Source organism: Moschus berezovskii, chromosome 4 (genome assembly GCF_049115385.1).
Source record: "Moschus berezovskii isolate FMDL1 chromosome 4, NW_MosBer_1.0, whole genome shotgun sequence".
Lineage (NCBI taxonomy): Eukaryota > Metazoa > Chordata > Mammalia > Artiodactyla > Moschidae > Moschus > Moschus berezovskii.
In genome coordinates, this window is record NC_142463.1 from 29437106 (window position 1) to 29454229 (window position 17124).

General features: G+C 51.2%; 2 protein-coding genes across 2 annotated transcripts in view; one reads left to right on the top strand and one right to left on the bottom strand.

Annotated features, from left to right (window-relative positions):
• ACOT11 (acyl-CoA thioesterase 11) overlaps nucleotides 1-6187 on the top strand; it is a 50371-nt gene extending 44184 nt beyond the window's left edge. Inside the window, exon 16 of the mRNA XM_055402386.2 lies at nucleotides 1204-6187. Within this exon, the coding sequence (XP_055258361.1) occupies nucleotides 1204-1359 (156 nt within the window). The 3' untranslated portion in view covers nucleotides 1360-6187. The remainder of the gene's footprint in view (nucleotides 1-1203) is intronic.
• On the bottom strand, nucleotides 1505-16219 carry LOC129540339 (protein FAM151A). The gene is made up of 8 exons (XM_055401387.2): nucleotides 16102-16219; nucleotides 14292-14438; nucleotides 9326-9478; nucleotides 7996-8155; nucleotides 6341-6565; nucleotides 3490-3629; nucleotides 2576-2719; nucleotides 1505-2178 (listed from the first exon to the last, which is right to left on the bottom strand). Exons 1-8 carry the CDS (start codon nucleotides 16217-16219, stop codon nucleotides 1505-1507), a joined length of 1761 nt encoding a protein of 586 aa, XP_055257362.2.
• Nucleotides 16220-17124: the final 905 nt, after the last annotated feature.

The window sequence follows — 17124 nt, forward strand, 5'->3', positions numbered from 1 at the left end:
GGCCTGTGTGTTAATTGCTTAGTCGTGTCTGACTCTTTGCAATCCCATGGACTGTAGCCCGCCAGGCTGCTCTGTCTATGGGATTCTCCAGGCAAGAATACTGGAGTGGATTGCCGTTCCCTTCTCCAGAGGATCTTCCCAACCCAAGGATCGAACCCTGGTCTCCTGCATTGCGAGCAGATTCTTTACTATTTGAGGAAAGTCTCTAAAACTCCATCTTTTTACTTAGGTACCCCTTTCATGTCTAGGAAGGCCCTCAGGGCCCATGAAACTCATCAGGGCAGTCATTGTTGCCCGGCTGGCAGGAAGTGGGCTAGCTGGGAAACTTAGTGCTGCTTCCTTAGATCACAGCAGCTGTTAGGGCTGAGACAGCCCGTGTAGAGACTTGGGCATTTGCTAACTTAGTGTTCCCTGGGGTTATTCTGCTTGCTGCAGATTTGCTGACAAGGGCTTAGTCGTGTCCTACTCTGCCACACCATGGACTGTAGCCTGCCAGGCTCCTCTGTCCATGGGATTTTTCCAGGCAAGAATATTGGAGTGGGTTACCATTTCCTTCTCTAGGGGATCTTCACAGCCCAGATATCAAACCCTGGTCTCTTGTGTCTGCTGCATTGGCAGGTAGATTCTTTACTACTGTTGCCACCTGGGAAGCCGTATTCTAGCTGTAGCACCTTCATTAAAAGGAGTTTTATGCTTGGCTCTGGAGACCCAGTCCTCCAGAGCTTCCAGGCTAGAGAAGGGAGACACATGATGACAGTACAGTGTGTGGTGACAGAGGGAAGCCAAGGTTGTCAGCACCCAAAGGAGGGGTCAGGAGAGTCCAGCTATAGGAGGTCACGCCTGCCAATCATGGAGTCCTCAAAGGCCCCAGAAGCTGCTGGTATTTGCTGCCTTCCTAGCAGGTGACTGGGCTTCCATGGTGGCTAAAGACAATAAATAATCTGTCTGCAATGCGGAAACCCCAGTTCTATCCCTGGGTCAGGACGATCCTCCAGAGAAGGAAATGGCAACCCACTCCAGTATTCTGGCATGGAGAAGGCCATGGACAGAGGAGCCTGGAGGGCTACAAGTTCACGGGGTCCCAAAGAGTTGGACACGACTGAGGGACTAACACACAAGGCTGCCGCCCCCTGCCTCACGCCCACTCAGTACCCCCTAGCGCCCCCTCCTCATCCTCCCTGGTCGTGGCTCCCTGTCCTGCAGGTGTCCTACTACAACCAGGCCACCCCAGGCGTTCTCAAGTACGTGACCACCAATGTGTCCGGCCTCTCCTCTGAGTTCTACACCACCTTCAAGGCTTGTGAACAGTTCCTCTTGGACAACCGGAACGACCTGGCCCCCAGCCTCCAGACCCTCTAAGCATCACCCTGGCTACCTCACGTCCACTCCCACTCCATCCTGCCCCAAGGACACGTGTGCAGTGCACGGAGGAAGCAGAGGCCTTTATTCCTTCCTGCCTACCCCATGGGAAGCTGGGGCCCACCAGGCCAGCACCCCTGGGTGCTCAGTGTGTGCCAATATCCGCCTGCAAGTCTTGGCGGTAGCTCTGGGGCAGCCTGTAGTAGACTCGGGTCTTCTCCACGGCCCTGGCTGCCAGCAGCGCTGCCCGCACAGATGCATATTGGCCCTGGGCAGGGCTGTGTTCCACCGTGACCGTGGCCCGGGGAGAAGCTGCCAGCAGCCGGGCCACGACTCCAGCGGGGCTCTGGCCCAGAGGCCCAGCCTGCAGCTGGAAGGACACGGGTTGCCAGAGGCCCTGGCACAGTTTCAGCATATCTGTGAGCAGCTGTTCCCTGTAGCCACTGCCCAACACTTCCTTGGGCCAGCTTGGTGCCACTGTCACATGGGGGAATACCTCGGCCACAGCTGTGAGCAACTCCCTGCCAGTCACATAGCCAGGGACCGTGAAACTCCCATGGGAGACTGTGGCCCCAACCCACACGGGCCTGGACAGGTGGCCAAGGGCAGAGAGGGTGGCCAGTGTGGCCAGGGACGGCCGCAAGGCGGTGGGGTCTGCTACGTACACGTGGACGCCCCAGCGTCCGGGGTGTTTGGCCAATTGCTGCAGGCAGGACTCCAGCGTCAGGGCACGGCCATCTGGGGTGCGGACGATGGGCACGGGGTCCCCAGCTGCAGGCTTCTGGAGGCCCACGTCCAGCAGGATCATGCCTTCTTGGTCTGGAAGAGGTAGTAGAGGCAACAGTGTCTGGGGTTAGGGTTCTCATGGGGTGTCAGAAGCCCTTGCTGAAGTTAAAGGGACAGCAGGAGGTGATGGGGTCTGTTGATTGGATCTGGGTTCCAGGTGGAATGGCTGCTTTGTGAATGTGCCTGGGGCTCATCAGAGTGGCCCAATGAACTGCTAGCTCAGCTCTGAAGCCTGTGCCTGCCTCTCTTGCAGCACCATGTGGCTGAAGCCTCACAAGTGCTGGTCCAAAGGCCAGGAGCCCCGCACTTTTGACAGCACTGCTCCCCCACCTTGCAGCCACGTTGCTGTGGTAACAGAGCCCTGAGGTAGCTTCCCCGAGGTCACCCTCGCAGTTGAGCTAGGAGCACAGGGGCTGCAGGCAGACCTTACCTGGGAGCCGCACTGTTGCTCTGCTTCCATTGCCCTGGATGTCAGGAACCAGCCACTCCACGCTCAGACCCTCGTCCCCAGGGTGCTGGAGAGCAGGGGTCAGGCTGCCCCCAGTGTAGTAGCTTTGCCTCCGTGAGGTATTCACTGTGGGTCAGATTGCCAAGATGAAGAGGCCACCAGTCACGGAGGCCTTCTGTATACCATGAATCCTCTCTAAGCCTCACAGCAAGCTTCCAGGGAGTTGGAGTTCCCTGTTTTGTAGATGACGGGTGACTTGCCAAGGTCCTATAGCCAGTGGGCAGGGTTGCTGGGATTGGAGCCTGATGGAGCCAGGTCAGTCAGGCCCCAAAGCTGGTATTCCTCTCCCTCACCTAGATGGCTCCCAGAGCAGGAATGTTGGGTCTGATGGGTCCCCTTGAGATGGCCTGATGGCAGGCTCTCCTAGGTTTGGAGTCAAGGGAACAGGGGCTTTGGACAAGAGAATAAGCATCATTGATTAGCAGGTACAGTGGAGGAGCTGTTCTCTGAAATGCTAGAGCAACTCTCAGAGGAACTGTACTGCAAGGGGAAGCATCTTGGAAGGGGAACCCTGCTAGGGGTTTAGAATTTGCTGTTTCCAGTGGGAGCTGTGCCACTTAAGCTGAAGAACTTTGTAAAAATTATAGAACTGTTTTGAACCTCAGTTTATCTGTCTGTAAAATGGAATCCCTGCTTCACAGATCTGTGGAGCTTAGCATTCCATCCTAGGGTGGCATACAATGGGTGCTTCAAATGATTCCTTTCTCCTATCTCACGTAGGATTTTCCCCTTTCATTGGCCTGCCCCACCAAGCTCTGCTCCCATACCTACTAGGTGCTGCCCTGTGCAGAATTCACCCCACCACCCTTTCCCATCCTCCCGAGACCCCTCCCTACTGGCAAGCTCCTTGAACTGAGACATGAGAGGCTCAAAGAGGTCATAGTAGACTTGGTGGGTGGCAGTGTTGTCCCGGATGTAGAGGAGGTCGTCCACTGTCACGGGGTCCGAGGCGGACTGCCACATCGTCAGGCTGTACCTGGGATCCAGAGAGCCAGCTCAGAGCCTGCCTGGGCCCAGCAGCCCTCAGCCCCTCTCCCATGTTCAGAAGTGAACCTGAGCTGGTGGCAGAGAGGCCTTGGGAACCCTGACTGAAGGCAGAGGCTAAGGAGGGGAGATGCACTGGCCTGCCTCCCTACTTGGAGTGTCTATTTGTGGGCCCTCTGTTAGGAAAGAGGACCCACAAAGACACGTTTTAGGAATCAGTGAACTAAAATTGATAGGAATGGGTGAATTTAATTCAGGTGACCATTATATCTACACTGTGGGCAAGAATCCCTTAGAAGACATGGAGTAGCCCTAATAGTCAACGAGAGTCTGAAATGCAGTACTTGGGTGCAGTCTCAAAAATGGCAGAATGTTTGTTTCCAGGGCAAGCCATTCAATATCACAGAAATCCAAGTGTATGCCCCAAGAAGCGAAATTGAATGAAAAAAAGATGTCCTGTTCATCATAGGGGGCTGGATGCGAACGTAGGAAGTCAATAAATACCTGGAATAACAGGCAGTTACAAAGTGAGACAGGCAGAGGCTAACAGAGCTTTGCCAAGAGAACACACTGGTCACAGCAAACACCCTCTTCCAACACAAGAGATACTCTACACACAGACATCACCAGATGGTCAATACTGATAGCAGGTTGATTATACTCTTTGCAGCCAAAGATGGAGAAGCTCTATACAGTCAGCAAAAACAAGCTGACTGTCGCTCAGATTATGAATTCATTGCCCAATTCAGACTTAAATAGAAGAAAAGTAGGGAAAACCACTAGGCCATTCAGGTAAGACTTAAATCCCTTATGATTATACAGTGAAAATAACAAATAGATTCAAGGTATTAGATCTGATAGAGTGCCTGAAGAACTATGGATGGAGGTTCGAAACATTGTACAGTAGGCAGTGATCAAAACCATCCCCAAGAAAAATGCAAAAAAGGCAAAGTGGTTGTTGGAGGAGACCTTACAAATAGCTGAGAAAAGAAGTGAAGGCAAAGGAGATAAAGATATACCCATTTGAATGTTGAGCTCCAGAAAATAAGGAGAAATAAAACCTTTCTGAGTGAAAAATGCAAAGAAATAAAGGAAAACAGTAGAATGGGAAAGACTAGAGATCAAGAAAATTAGAGTCACCAAGGGACCATTTCATACGATTAGGCACAATTGAGGACAGAAATGGTATGGCCCTAACAGAAGCAGAAGATATTAAAAAGAGGTGGCAAGAATACAGAGAGAAAAGAATACACAGAAAAACTATACAAAAAAAAATCTTAATGACCTGGATAACTATGATGGTGTGATCCCTCACCTAGATCCAGACATCCTGGAATGCGAAGTCAAGTGGGCCTTAGGAAGCATCAGTATGAACAAAGCTAATGGAGGTGATGTGATGGAATTCCAATTGAGCAATTTTAAATCCTAAAAAATGCTATTAAAGTGGTGCACTCAGTATACCAGCAAAATTGGAAAACTCAGTGGTAGCCACAGGACTGGAAAAGGTCAGTTTTTATTCAAGTCCCAAAGAAGGGCAATGCAGCCATGAAATTAAAAAACACTTGCTCCTTGAAAGAAAAGCTTTGACAAACCTAGAGAACATATTAAAAGGCAGAGACATTACTTTGTTGACAAAAGTCCAGATAGTCAAAGCTATGGTTTTACCACTAGTCATGTACGGATGTGAGAGTTGGACCATAAAGAAGGCTGAGTGCTGAAGAATGGATGCTTTTGAACTGTGGTGTTGGAGAAGACTCTTGAGAGTCCCATGGACAGCAAGCAGATCCAATCAGTCCATCCTAAAGGAGATCAGTCTTGAATGTTCATTGGGAGGACTGATGCTGAAAAGCTGAAGTTCCAATGCTTTGGCCACCTGATGCAAAGATCCGGCTCATTGGAGAAGACCCTGATAGTGGGAAAGACTGAAGGCAGAGGAAAAGGGGACAAGATGAGATGGCTGGATGGCATCAATGACTGAATGGACAGTTTGAGAAAGCTTTGGGAGGTGGTGAAGGACAGGGAACCATAGCGTGGTGAAGTTCATAGGGTCACAAAGAGTCCGACACGACTGAGCGACTGAACAACTTCGGAAAGAGAAAAGGACAGAAGAGATGGGCACGGGTGGGGGGCTGGGGGGCTGGATTAGAGGGCAGGTATGAAGAGGAAAGGGAGTGGCCTCCAGTGGGGAGAGGCTGAGGAAGGTGGTGCTGGGCAGCTGGGACTAGTGCAGAGGTAGGGAGGGTGGGCTCCCCCAATCCCACAGAGCTATTGGGGCAGAGGCTATAGGTGCAGTCTGTGCACCCTCAGAGAACAGCTGGCTCCCAAGAAAGGAAGCTGTGGGAAGCAACTTGCCTCTCAGTATAAACACTTCCTGGAACTTCCCTGGTGGTCCAGTGGGAAAGACTGTGCTTCCACTGCAGGGGTTGCTGGTTTGATCCCTGGTGGGGAGCTAAGATCCTGCATGGTGTTTAGTGGGGCCCAAAACAAATAAGCAGAAAAAAATAAACACTTTACACTGGACAGGCTGCCTCAAGTGATGGCTACACATTACCAGAGAGAGGTAATGTGAGCACCAGCAGAGGTTGGGCCAGATGATCATGAAGACCCTTCTAACCATCAGCATCTGGGATCTTGTTGGGGCATCAGGACTGGGAGTGGGTTTGGAGGGAGTGGGGGCCGTGGCAGAGGCCTGGACGTTCTCACCTGTCAGATTGGCCAAGCAGCCAGCTGAAGTGGGGCCAGGCGGCCCTGACCATGACAGCCCGCACAGGGAAGGTCACCTTCTGGGGCACTGCTCCCACCAGCTCCTGCATCTTCTCCACCATGGTCCGGGTATATGTCCCATTTGGGAATGAGGGCAGGTATAGGGTAGTCCAGCCTGGAGACAGGGTTGACTCAGGATACTTCTCCTGGACCAAGGCCAGAAACCTGCAGAGAATCAGAGATGCTGGTCTTCTGGAGCCCCTTCCTCATCTCCTGGGTTACCATCAGAGTGCTCGAAAGAGGCAGGATCTATCGTATCTAGATGTTAGAGCACAGTCCTAAAGCACATGTTGGCTTGCTCAAAGTCCCATTTTAGGGCATGGACTTTGGAGCCGGGGAGGCCTCGGTCTGAGTCCTGACTATGACCTTGGGCAGCTCACCCAACCTCGTTGATTCTTAAAAAGTGGCATCCTTTCAGGCAGGACAGAGCTTCTCAAACATCCCCATGTGGATGAGGAGATGCATCCAATCCCCAGGTGTGGGATCTGTGCTGTCACCTGTGAGAGTCTCTGAATTTTCAGATATTTTAAAATGTCATTCAAATTTTGAACTCTTACAAATTTGAATAGGCAAATAATATTACCCTCTCCCCCTCCCAGATTGAGTAACGTTCACGCCAAGAAGATCATCCATTTTTTTTAATTCTTGGGCCACTGACTATATTTTCAAAACTGTTGCTTTCCAAATGCACCACAGTTCAAGACTAGGTAAATCCTGGGTGGATGCATTGCTAGCTAACTGGTTGGAAAGATGGTTTAATGGATGGGTATGTGTAGAGAGCTGGAAGTGAGAGTCAGAAAGACCTGGCTTTGTATGTTTGCTCTGCCAATTATTAGACTTAGGCAGGTCATTTAACCTCAGTGAGATAATTCCTATATTACAAAATAAAAATAATAGTACCTACCTCATTCTCATTGTAAGAGTTAAATGGTATTCTACAACTAGACTACGTAAAACAATGCATGTGACCGATAATAAACATTCAACAGACTGAGCCTCAATTTTTGTCTGCTTTCTTATCTGCAAAATGGTAAGAAAAAGTGCTCCTGACCTGGCATTTCTATGGGAAGATGAACTCAGATGTATTCTCTCCTTTCATGTGGCCCTCTGTAAACTTGAGCGCACCGTGCAGCTGGTGCTATGTAAGTGCTGTTGTTGGCAGTGCTGGGATCTGGGGGGCATCTGGGGGTGGGAGGGGGAGGCTGGGGAAGGAGTTAGGGCTTTAGAGTTTTCTAGCAGGCCAAGGGCTGCCCTGGTCACTGTTTGCCATCCAGGAATAAACATTATAGTAAGGGGACAGACCCATAATCCAACAGTGATAGCCTTGTGAAATCAGGACTGTTAGGAGAAAGCGTGAGGGAGGGTCCTCCGCAGCCTTGGACGTCAGGGAAGTGTCTGGGGCAGGTAATGGCTGGTTCACCAGGAAATGGTGGAAAGGCATTCAAGGCAGAGGGAACAGGATGTGTGAAGGCTCAGAGGTCAGACGACCTGGTGTGGCTGGAGGCAAACTCAGCAGAGGTCCCCTGAGCACCTGCTGTATCAGATGCTAAAGGAAAGAGACTGGACGTAGCTGGAGCAGAGAGGTGAATACTCACTGTGTGGCATTGACCTCTATTGAGATGCCCACATTGGGACCCCTCTGGATGTCGGCATTGATCCACACAGGCCTTCTAACTTTCCCCTGCTCTGTCAGCCGCCGAAGGAGGTCCAGGGAGGGGCCCACAGCCTTGATGCTCTTGAAGTCTAGTTTGATGCCTGTGGGGAGAGGGCCAAGGGCTTGGGAAATTGGTCCCTTGTGCTCAAGGAAGAAGGAAACAGAAGACGTGACTTCCTGGGACAGGGAGAGCAGGTGTGCTGTGTGTGTCAGGGGTGGGAGAGAAGACAGGGACAGAACTCTGGGTCGGTGTGAAGAAGGCTTCAAACAGGTGGAACTCTCCTGGAGAGAAAGGACTTGCCCATGTAGGAGTGATCTTCCATCCCTCATCCCCAAGGGGAGGAAGCAAATGATGGCTAAGGGCTTGGGACTTGGGGCTGGTGCAGGTATTGTCAAGAATCTGATGAAAAGGGACTGTGACTCTTGGACAGGCAGACTGAGAGGTTCCAAAGCCACACAAGCCTAAAGAGCAGGAGATGAAGCTGAGGAATTAGAGTCAGTTGCTCAGTCGTGTCTGACTTTGCAACCTCATGGACTGTAGCCCAGATTCCTCTGTCCATGGGATTTCCCAGGCAAGAATGCTAGAGTGGGTTGCCATTACCTTCTCCAGGGGATCTTCCCCACCCAAGGATTCAACCCAGGTCTCCTGAATTTCAGGCAGAATCTTTACCAGTTAGAGAAGGATATTGAAAGCCAGGGCAAGGAGATCATAATTTGTCCTGAGGACAATGGGGAGCCATGGAGGGTTAAAGCAGGGGAGTGACATGACAGTTAGCATTTTGGAAAGCTCACCCGGGTAGGGGCTTGGTAGAGTTTGGAGGCAGGAAGCCAGTAAGGAAGGAGATCCAAGAGAAAGAAGATGCGAATGGGACTGGATCAGGGGTAGGGTCAGGGTTAGAATTGGCAGATGCAGCAGCTGAGTAGATGCAGGGGATGAGGGAGAGACATTAGGGCGATGCCTGGATTCTTTTGGTAATTGGCAAAGAGACATGGGAGGGGAAGGTAGAGTTGGCTTTGAGCATGTTGTATCCAGTTCCGTGGATTCAGAGCCTGAATGCTCATGTTGGTCCTTTGCAGCTTACCCTGCACTTTTACATCCCTCGTTTCACCCACCTTCCCTGAGCCCAGGCCCCTAGAGTGGTTTGGAAAGCTGAGGCAAAGAGCAACTCTTGATAGGGAGTGGACTTGTCTCCTAGTGGAGCAACGCTTGCACATGTGGCCTGAGTACTGGAGGGCTTGGCAGCTGGCGAGGGGCTGAGAGAAGTCCTTACCCTTCTGGGAAGAGGCCAGCGCAGCCTCCAGCCACTGCTCTAGGGTGTTGTCGCTGTAGATGGCTGGGGGGTGCGCCATGATGGGGACTCCTGTCTCGTTGACTGTGCCGAGCCCTTCTATTGTGATGTCTGCCTCCAGGACCATGACGTTACCTGTGAAAGAAGACAAACTTGATCAGTTCCTTTTTAAAATCTATTTTCCTCATCAAAGTGTTACTCATTTATTATAGAACATTTGGGAAATATAGAAAAGCAGAAAGGGAAATATTAACCCACATTTCCATCTATTTTTATGTATAATTTTTACATAGTTGAGACCACTCAGTATTTATAATTTTAATCTTTCCTATGTTTGACTAAAAAAAAAAAAAAAGCTGGAAAAGCCCTGATTGAGGGTGGTCACCCTGTTCAGTTAGCTACTTCCCCACCTTTCCTGAGACATTTCAGGAGTCTCTAAACGTTTCCTACTAACAAATAAGGATGCATATTTTTTTCTGATTTTTCTGATTATTTTCTATCCTGACCTGAGGAGCTTTAGTCAGGGCCATGCAGGGTCGTTTTTTTGTTTGTTTTTAAATTAATTATTTCTGGTTGCTGGGAGCAGGTCTCCTCTAGTTTTGGCAAGCAGGGGCTACTCTTCATTGCTGTACCCAGGGTTCTCACTGCAGTGGCTTCTCTGTAGAGCACGGGCTCCAGGCGCACTGGCTTCAGTTGTTCCAGCATGCAGCCTCAGTAGTCCCGATTCGCGAGTCCAAAAGCTCAGGCCCAGTAGTGGTGGCACATGGGCTTAGTTGCTCCAAAGCCTGTGGGATCTTCCTTCCTAAACCCTGGATCCAGTGGATTCTTATCCGCCGTCGTTGTTCAGTCGGTAAGTCGGGTGTGGATCTTTGTGACTCCATGGACTGCAGCATGCCGAGATTTCCTCTCCTTCAGTATCTCACAGAGTTGGCTTAAACTCATGTCGATTGAGTCGGTGATGCCATCCAACCATCTCATCCTGTCACCTCTTTCTCCTCCTGCCCTCAATCTTTCCCACATCAGGGTCTTTCCCAATAAGTAGGCTCTCTCATCAGCTGGCCAAAGTATTGGAGCTTCAGCTTCAGTCCTTCCAGTGAATATTCAGGGTTGATTTCCTTTAGGATTGTCTGGTTTGATCACCCTGCAGTCCAAGGGACTCTCAAGAGTCTTCTCCAGCACCACAGTTTGAAAGCATCAATTCTTCGGCCCTCAGCCTTCTTTATACCACCAGGGAAGGCTGCAGTATATTTTTAAAGCCCATATTATCAAATTACTATCTAAAAAACTCTTTTGACTCATATGCCTGCCAGAAATATGTAAGCTGGTCCCTCTCTGGGCACCCTTAAGTGCCCTGAGCATTGTTATTATTTTTGTCTTTTAAATGCATACAGTTAACTCCTTAGGTGGCTGTGTGATACCCATTGGGAGAGTTCAGGCCAGGAGGGAGTCAAGGACTTTGAGTGAGAAGGAGGCTGGGAAGAGCAGGTCAGACTGTCTGACCAAGGAGTGGAGTGAAGGCTGGGTAGGGTCGCTATGAGCACCTGATCCATCACAGATAGTTGGCATCAGAGGGGCCTCTTCTGTTTTATACTTGCAGCCCTGCTCCCCTCCAAGTCCATTCACCATACACCTGATCCTGTCACTTCTGTTAAAAATTCAAAACAGCCCTGCCCTTAGCCCTGAGAATCCAATCCACATGCCCGCACATAGTCTGTGAGGGCCTGTAGGACCAGGCCTGACAAACTTTGCCGTCTCACCTCGAGTCCCCCTTTCCCTCATTGTCTAGCTTCCAGCCACTCCTGTTTCTCCAATATCAGTGTGCACACAAGCCACCCAGGAACTGTTCAGATGCAAGTTCTGCTCAGTAGATCTGAGCTGGGGCACCTACCAAGCTCCCCAGTGATGCCCAGACTGCCGATCCACAGACCACACTTTGAGCCTCGAAGCTCAAATATCTTGTCTCCCATCTCTGGGCTCCTACACCTGGCTGTTGCCATGGCAACACTCTTCCCGCCAGTTTTACTAGGCCACCTCCAGCTCATGTGCGGGTGTTGGCTTAAAATATCAAGGAGGCTATCCCCAAGCCACACACTCAGTCAAAGTCAGGCTGGCAGCGTATCCTTTGAGCGCTCAGGCCCCATGAGCTACTCATATAGCACCATCCTTCCTGAGCCTGAGGGCTGGGAGCAGGCTTCAGGTCTATGGTGCCCATCACTTGGATTTCCGGTGCCAAGACGGTACCAGGCCTCAAAAAGGAGCTTCAGAAATGTTTGTTGGATGGCAAAAGACTGGATAAATGAATGATAGAAAAAGCTGAGATCAGGGACTTCCCTGGTGGTCCAGTGGCTAGGACTCTGTCTTCCCAGTGCCGATGGCATAGGTTTGGTTTCTGGTTGAGGACCTGATCGCACAGGCCTCACAGTGCAGCCAAAAGAGAAAAAAGTTAAGCTCAACGAGCCCAGGTCCAGAACAGTAAAAGAGCGTGCACAAAGTTGCAGAGAATTTTTGCAAATTTCTCTAAAGCCTCGGTGTCTGGATTTCCAGAAGGGAGAGGAAGCTGAGTGCCAGGCTGTCCCCAGCCCTGTGTCAGACACTTTGCACTGGCCCAGTTCATCCTCATATTTTATCTCTGGCCCAGCACTCCGGACTCCCTGGTGTCCTCACTGCCAAGAAGGGGGTGAATCTCTCTGGGTTTTAACTAAAAAACATGGAAATAAAAGTATGTTGTATTAAAAAATAAAAATTAAAAAAAACAGGTTGTAAACTGTGAAGGGGTATATGAAGGCAGCTTGTATTTCTTCTGCTTTCTTGTTTTTACTTGGTTACCTGGGGATGCTGAGAGAGGGATGCAGAGGGGTTTGGGACCCAGCAAGGCCCAGAGAGGCCAGGCCCCAGGTGGGTACCTCGGCAGATAAGAGGGTAGCTAAAGAGAATGGATGCTAAGGGGTCTCCTTCCCCATCTAAAATGGGCCGGGTCCAGTCTGGGGAAAGTGGCAGTACACTGGGAGGGAGCCAGGGCTGGAACCCAGGACGCAGTCCTGGTCACTTTCTGAAGCTGCTGCCTGGCTTGACCTCCACCAGCTGCCTCCCTTGAGATGCTGGTAGCCCCTGAACTCAGGACTGTGTCTCACTCATTTCGACACCTCCTCTCAAGCTGGGTGCAGAGCAGGGGCCCAGCAAATGCTCAGTGAGGTGGACTCAAGATGGATGGGTCTAACCTGCCTCCTTGTGATCAGCACCTGAATCCAGCTTCCTCCTGCATGGCCATTCACACCTGTTCAGTGCTTTCCGGATCCTGAATCTGAGAGCCAACTTGTTTGGGGGGCTGGGGGTGGCTATGAGGGAAGAGGAGATGAGGGAAGATTCATGTTCCTGAAGCTACAGTAGGAGCCCTGGTTCTAAGGGGTGCAGACAGGTGAGGAGTGTTGCTCTCCACAGGGAGCCCACAGGAAGTTCCCAGGCCCACCCTCCCCTCCCCCGGCCCAGGAGCTCTACACATCACATGTGGGAGGAGGAGCACCATGGCTCCATGCGCAGACCCTGAACCCAAGACTGCTAGCTTCCAGTCCCCGCTTTAACACTTGCAAGCTGTGTGACCTTAGACAGGTTACTTGACTTCTCTGTGCCTCCCTTCCCTCATTTACTAGAGGTAAATAATAAAATATCCATTGTGTTGCATTCACTGTGTTTTAATTATCATCTACATGGAGGAAATCACTCAATTAGTCTGGAGTATTCCTGTTGTTTCAGCTTAGTTACTAATAATGACCTCTTTCATGACCGAAAGTGCCCTGGTTTCATCCTACCAGTCCATATTTGCAGATGGAAAAATTGAGCTGCAGATGAGTGAAGTCACTTATCCCAAACCACTCCTTTGGTAAATGGTAAAATGTAGAATTTGAGCCCACTTCTGTCTGCCTTCCAGGCCTTTGCTCTGGCCCCTCCCATCCACATAGATGTCCGGTGTGATTCCATCAGTGGAACTCTGGCCTACCATTGCTTCCCCTCAGGATCCCTACCCTTGTGGCTATACTGACTGGTTGCTCTGCATGCTCCAGGCGGTTGGGCACCACCTAGTTGACACCCTTAGCTTTCTTCTTGGCCAAGGTCACAACTTGGTGGAGCTTGATCTCTATCTGCTGCCCTAGGACTTACCTGAGATGAGCCTGGGGCTGGCAGAGCCTCTTTGCCTTCCCTCAGGTCTTATCTCCCAGATAAGAGTTCTCCCTCTTGCCAGGGAGTTCTCTAGCTCCTCCTTCTGACCCATGTCTCACCATTAGCCTCCCAATCCTGAAGCAATAGCAGAGTGGCTCCACCCAGCCTGCGGAAGCACTCCCCTCTGCTGAGGGCCAAGCCTGCCTCCTCCAAGAAGTCTCTCTCAGGACTCATTCACTCAGCAATCCTTTCCCTGTCTCTTACTCCCAGGCCCCCTGCTGGTGACTCTGCAGGAGGTAAGAGCCAGAGGCCTTGAGCCTGGGTCTTGTTCTACTTCAGACCTACTGTGTGACCGTGGACAAGATCCTCTCTCACTCAGGATCTCACTTCCCTAAAACTGAGGGTTTTGGGTAGAGCAGTGATTCTCAAAGTGTGATCCCCGGCTCACAACATTAGAGCCACCTGGAAACTTACTAGCAATGCAAATTCTCAGGCCCCACCCCAGAGCCACTGAACCTGAAACTCACTTCTGAAGAGTGCACAAATTTGGGGCCCCTTCCTTTCATCTTGAAAAGATGACAGCAGGATATGACCTTGGACCCAGACATCTCCCTACAACCTGAGCCAGTAACATAACCAGTAAGCTCTCACTCTCTCAAGTGGATGATGGCAAGAATGCATCCATACCCATCCCAATGCTACTGCACAGGTAATGCTGTGAGCCTTGCCTCCACCCTCCCTCCATCTTCTCCACCTCTGCCCCAGCCTGCCCCATCCTGGCAACTGGACTTACTGCTGAGGGCAGCCTTCATTTGCTCCTTGCTGTTGGCAGCATGGTACCAGGTGACCAGCAGGCCGTCCCTTTGGTTGATCTGACCCAAGCTTAGCAGGTAGTCCAGCATGTCTGCATCAGAGCGGCAGGTCCCATTCTGTTCACAGCCTGGAATCAAGGCCAACGAGGCTGTTAGCATCAGTTCTTGCCCAAGGCCAAGACTCTTGTCTGTACATCCTACTAATCCTTTCTGGGCCCCAGGGCCATGTCCAGCCTGCCATCTAGCAGAAAGATAGTGGACCCCAGAGTCATCAGTGCTGTGAGAGAGAAACGTGTGGGGTCCTGAGCACAAGGATGCTCTGGACCAGCCTGGGGACATTGGAAAGTTCACCGATAAGGGAATATTTAAGGGAGACCTAGAAGGATGGGTGTGTAAATTTAACCAAAAGAGGGGACTAGGTTATTCCAGACAGATAGGAAAGTATAAGAAAAAGGGTTGGCCATAGAAATGTGGTTGCTTAAAAGAATAGCCATTGCTCTGGTACAGACACAGAGAAATGAGATAGGACAAGATTGGAAAAGAGGGCTGTGATCTGGTTGTAAAGGACCCTGGGCGCCAGCAAAAACAAGTGGGGTATGTGCTGGAGACAGCTAACAAGTTTGTGTTTAGAAAGTGCTCCTTAGTGGCAGGGCGAGCATGGATTGGTGAGAGCAGGCTGGCAGCAGAGACTGTGTGGGAAGGGACGGGCTGAGGCAGGGGTCCAGCAGGAGAGGGGCAGCTGAGAGGTTAAGGTGAGCAGGGAATGGAGATAGAGGATGGGAAGGAAGAAGCCTCGAGGCACAGGACTGAAGATACAGGCATGAGGCAGAAGGAGAGGAGGCTGCTCCCAGGTCCCCATGTGGATGGAGGACCCTTCATCAGAGAAGGTGCAAGGGGTTGAGGGTGACAGTTCAGCTCAGTCCGCTGAGTGTGATGCCTGCATGACCCTCCAATAAGAAGTGTTCATCCAGGAGCATGGAAGGATAGCTGAAGCCTGGTAAAGAGGAAAGGAAACAAAGTTAATGAGACTGTTTGCTGCTGCTAAGTCACTTCAGTCGTATCCGACTCTGTGTGACCCCATAGACGGAAGCCCACCAGGCTCCCCCATCCCTGGGATTCTCCAGGCAAGAACAGTGGAGTGGGTTGCCATTTCCTTCTCCAATGTGTGAAAGTGAAAAGTGAAAGTGAAGTCGCTCAGTCGTGTCCGACCCTTAGCGACCCCACGGACTGCAGCCCACCAGGCTCCTCCATCCATGGGATTTTCCAGGCAAGAGTACTGGAGTGGCTCGCCATTGAGACTGTTTGGTGGAGATCAAATCTTGGTGGGCTTGGTGATGGGAGGGGCAAGTAGAGCTGTGGATGGAGGATAAGTCTTGGTAGTCAATTCTAAAGGAAACCAACTCTGAACACTCATTGGAAGGACTGACGCTGAAGCTGAAACGCCTATACTTTGGCCACCTGATGCGAAGAGGGACTCACTGGAAAAGACTCTGATGAGGGGAAAGATGGAAGGCAGGAGGAGAAGGGGACGACAGAGAATGAGATGGGTGGATAGAATCGTGGACTCAAAGGACATGACTTTTACCAAGCTCCGGGAGAGAGTAAAGGACAGGGAAGCCTGGTGTGCTGCAGTCCATGGGGCTGCAAAGAGTCAGAGACGACTTTGGTACGTAACAGCAGCAACAATGGGGAGGAGAGCAGAGGCCAACAGGGCTGTCGATGGGGACAGAACAGGGCAAAGGGTGAGGGATGGGGAAGACACCCCTAGATAGCAGGGCTGGGTGCACCTACCTGGCAGGATGGTGCGTTTCTGCAGTGAGAAGACCACGATCATCGCAACGGCGAGCCCCAGAGCCGCACTGACACTGCCCACAACGGCCCACTTCCAGCACCCCTTGTTGTTTGCCATGATGACCCTGTGAGGGGAGTACCCCTCAAGGGCAGAGTCTCCTGAGGCTCTGAGAGCTGGGATCCAGAGGGAGGAAGGAGCCTTGACAGTGCTTAAATCTCCTCCTGGCAGAACAGCTCCTGCAGGCCTGGAATGTCCCAAAAGGCAGCTTTGGAGGCCCCGCCTACCTTCCTGTGCTCCTCCTCCTCTCTCTCCCCCAGGATCTTAACAGGTCAAGCAGAAAATCCTGCCACCTCCAAAATGACCTTTGAGCACAGTAAGAGACAGCAGCAGATGTTAGATGGAGCCCATCACTGCCCTCCCCTGCTGCCTGTCTGCTCCAGCCTGAGAGCTGGGGGACTAGGGATCTGGACCCAGTTTGACCTCATTTTCCTAAAGACCTGGAGGTTTTCTTCCCCTGCATAAAAGGAGGACTTCCTTCTTTCTGCCCTGCCCTAGGGAGTCTGGAAGGTTAGGCAAGGGTGAGTGACAAGAACAGACTAGATCTGCCAGAGGAATATGAATTTTCCTTCTATCCCAGAGAGATTAGTGGCTCGTTCGTCTAGGGGTATGATTCTCACTTAGGGTGTGAGAGGTCCTGGGTTCAAATCCCGGATTAGCCCTATTTTGGACTTCCCTGGTGGCTCAGTTGATAAAGCGTCTGCCTACAATGCTGGAGACACAGGTTCAATCCCTGGGTCGGGAAGATCTTCTGGAGGAGGAAATGGCAACCCACTCCAGTACTCTTGCCTGGAAAATCCCATGGACAGAGGAGCCTGGTAGTCTATAGTCCGTGGGGTTGCAGAGTCGGACACGACTGAGCAACTTCACTTTCAGATAGATTATCTATCTGGGATTGAAATTGATAGAACTGGCATGCTGACCTGGGCTGCTACAGGCCACTTCTGAGTCCACAGCGGAGAGAC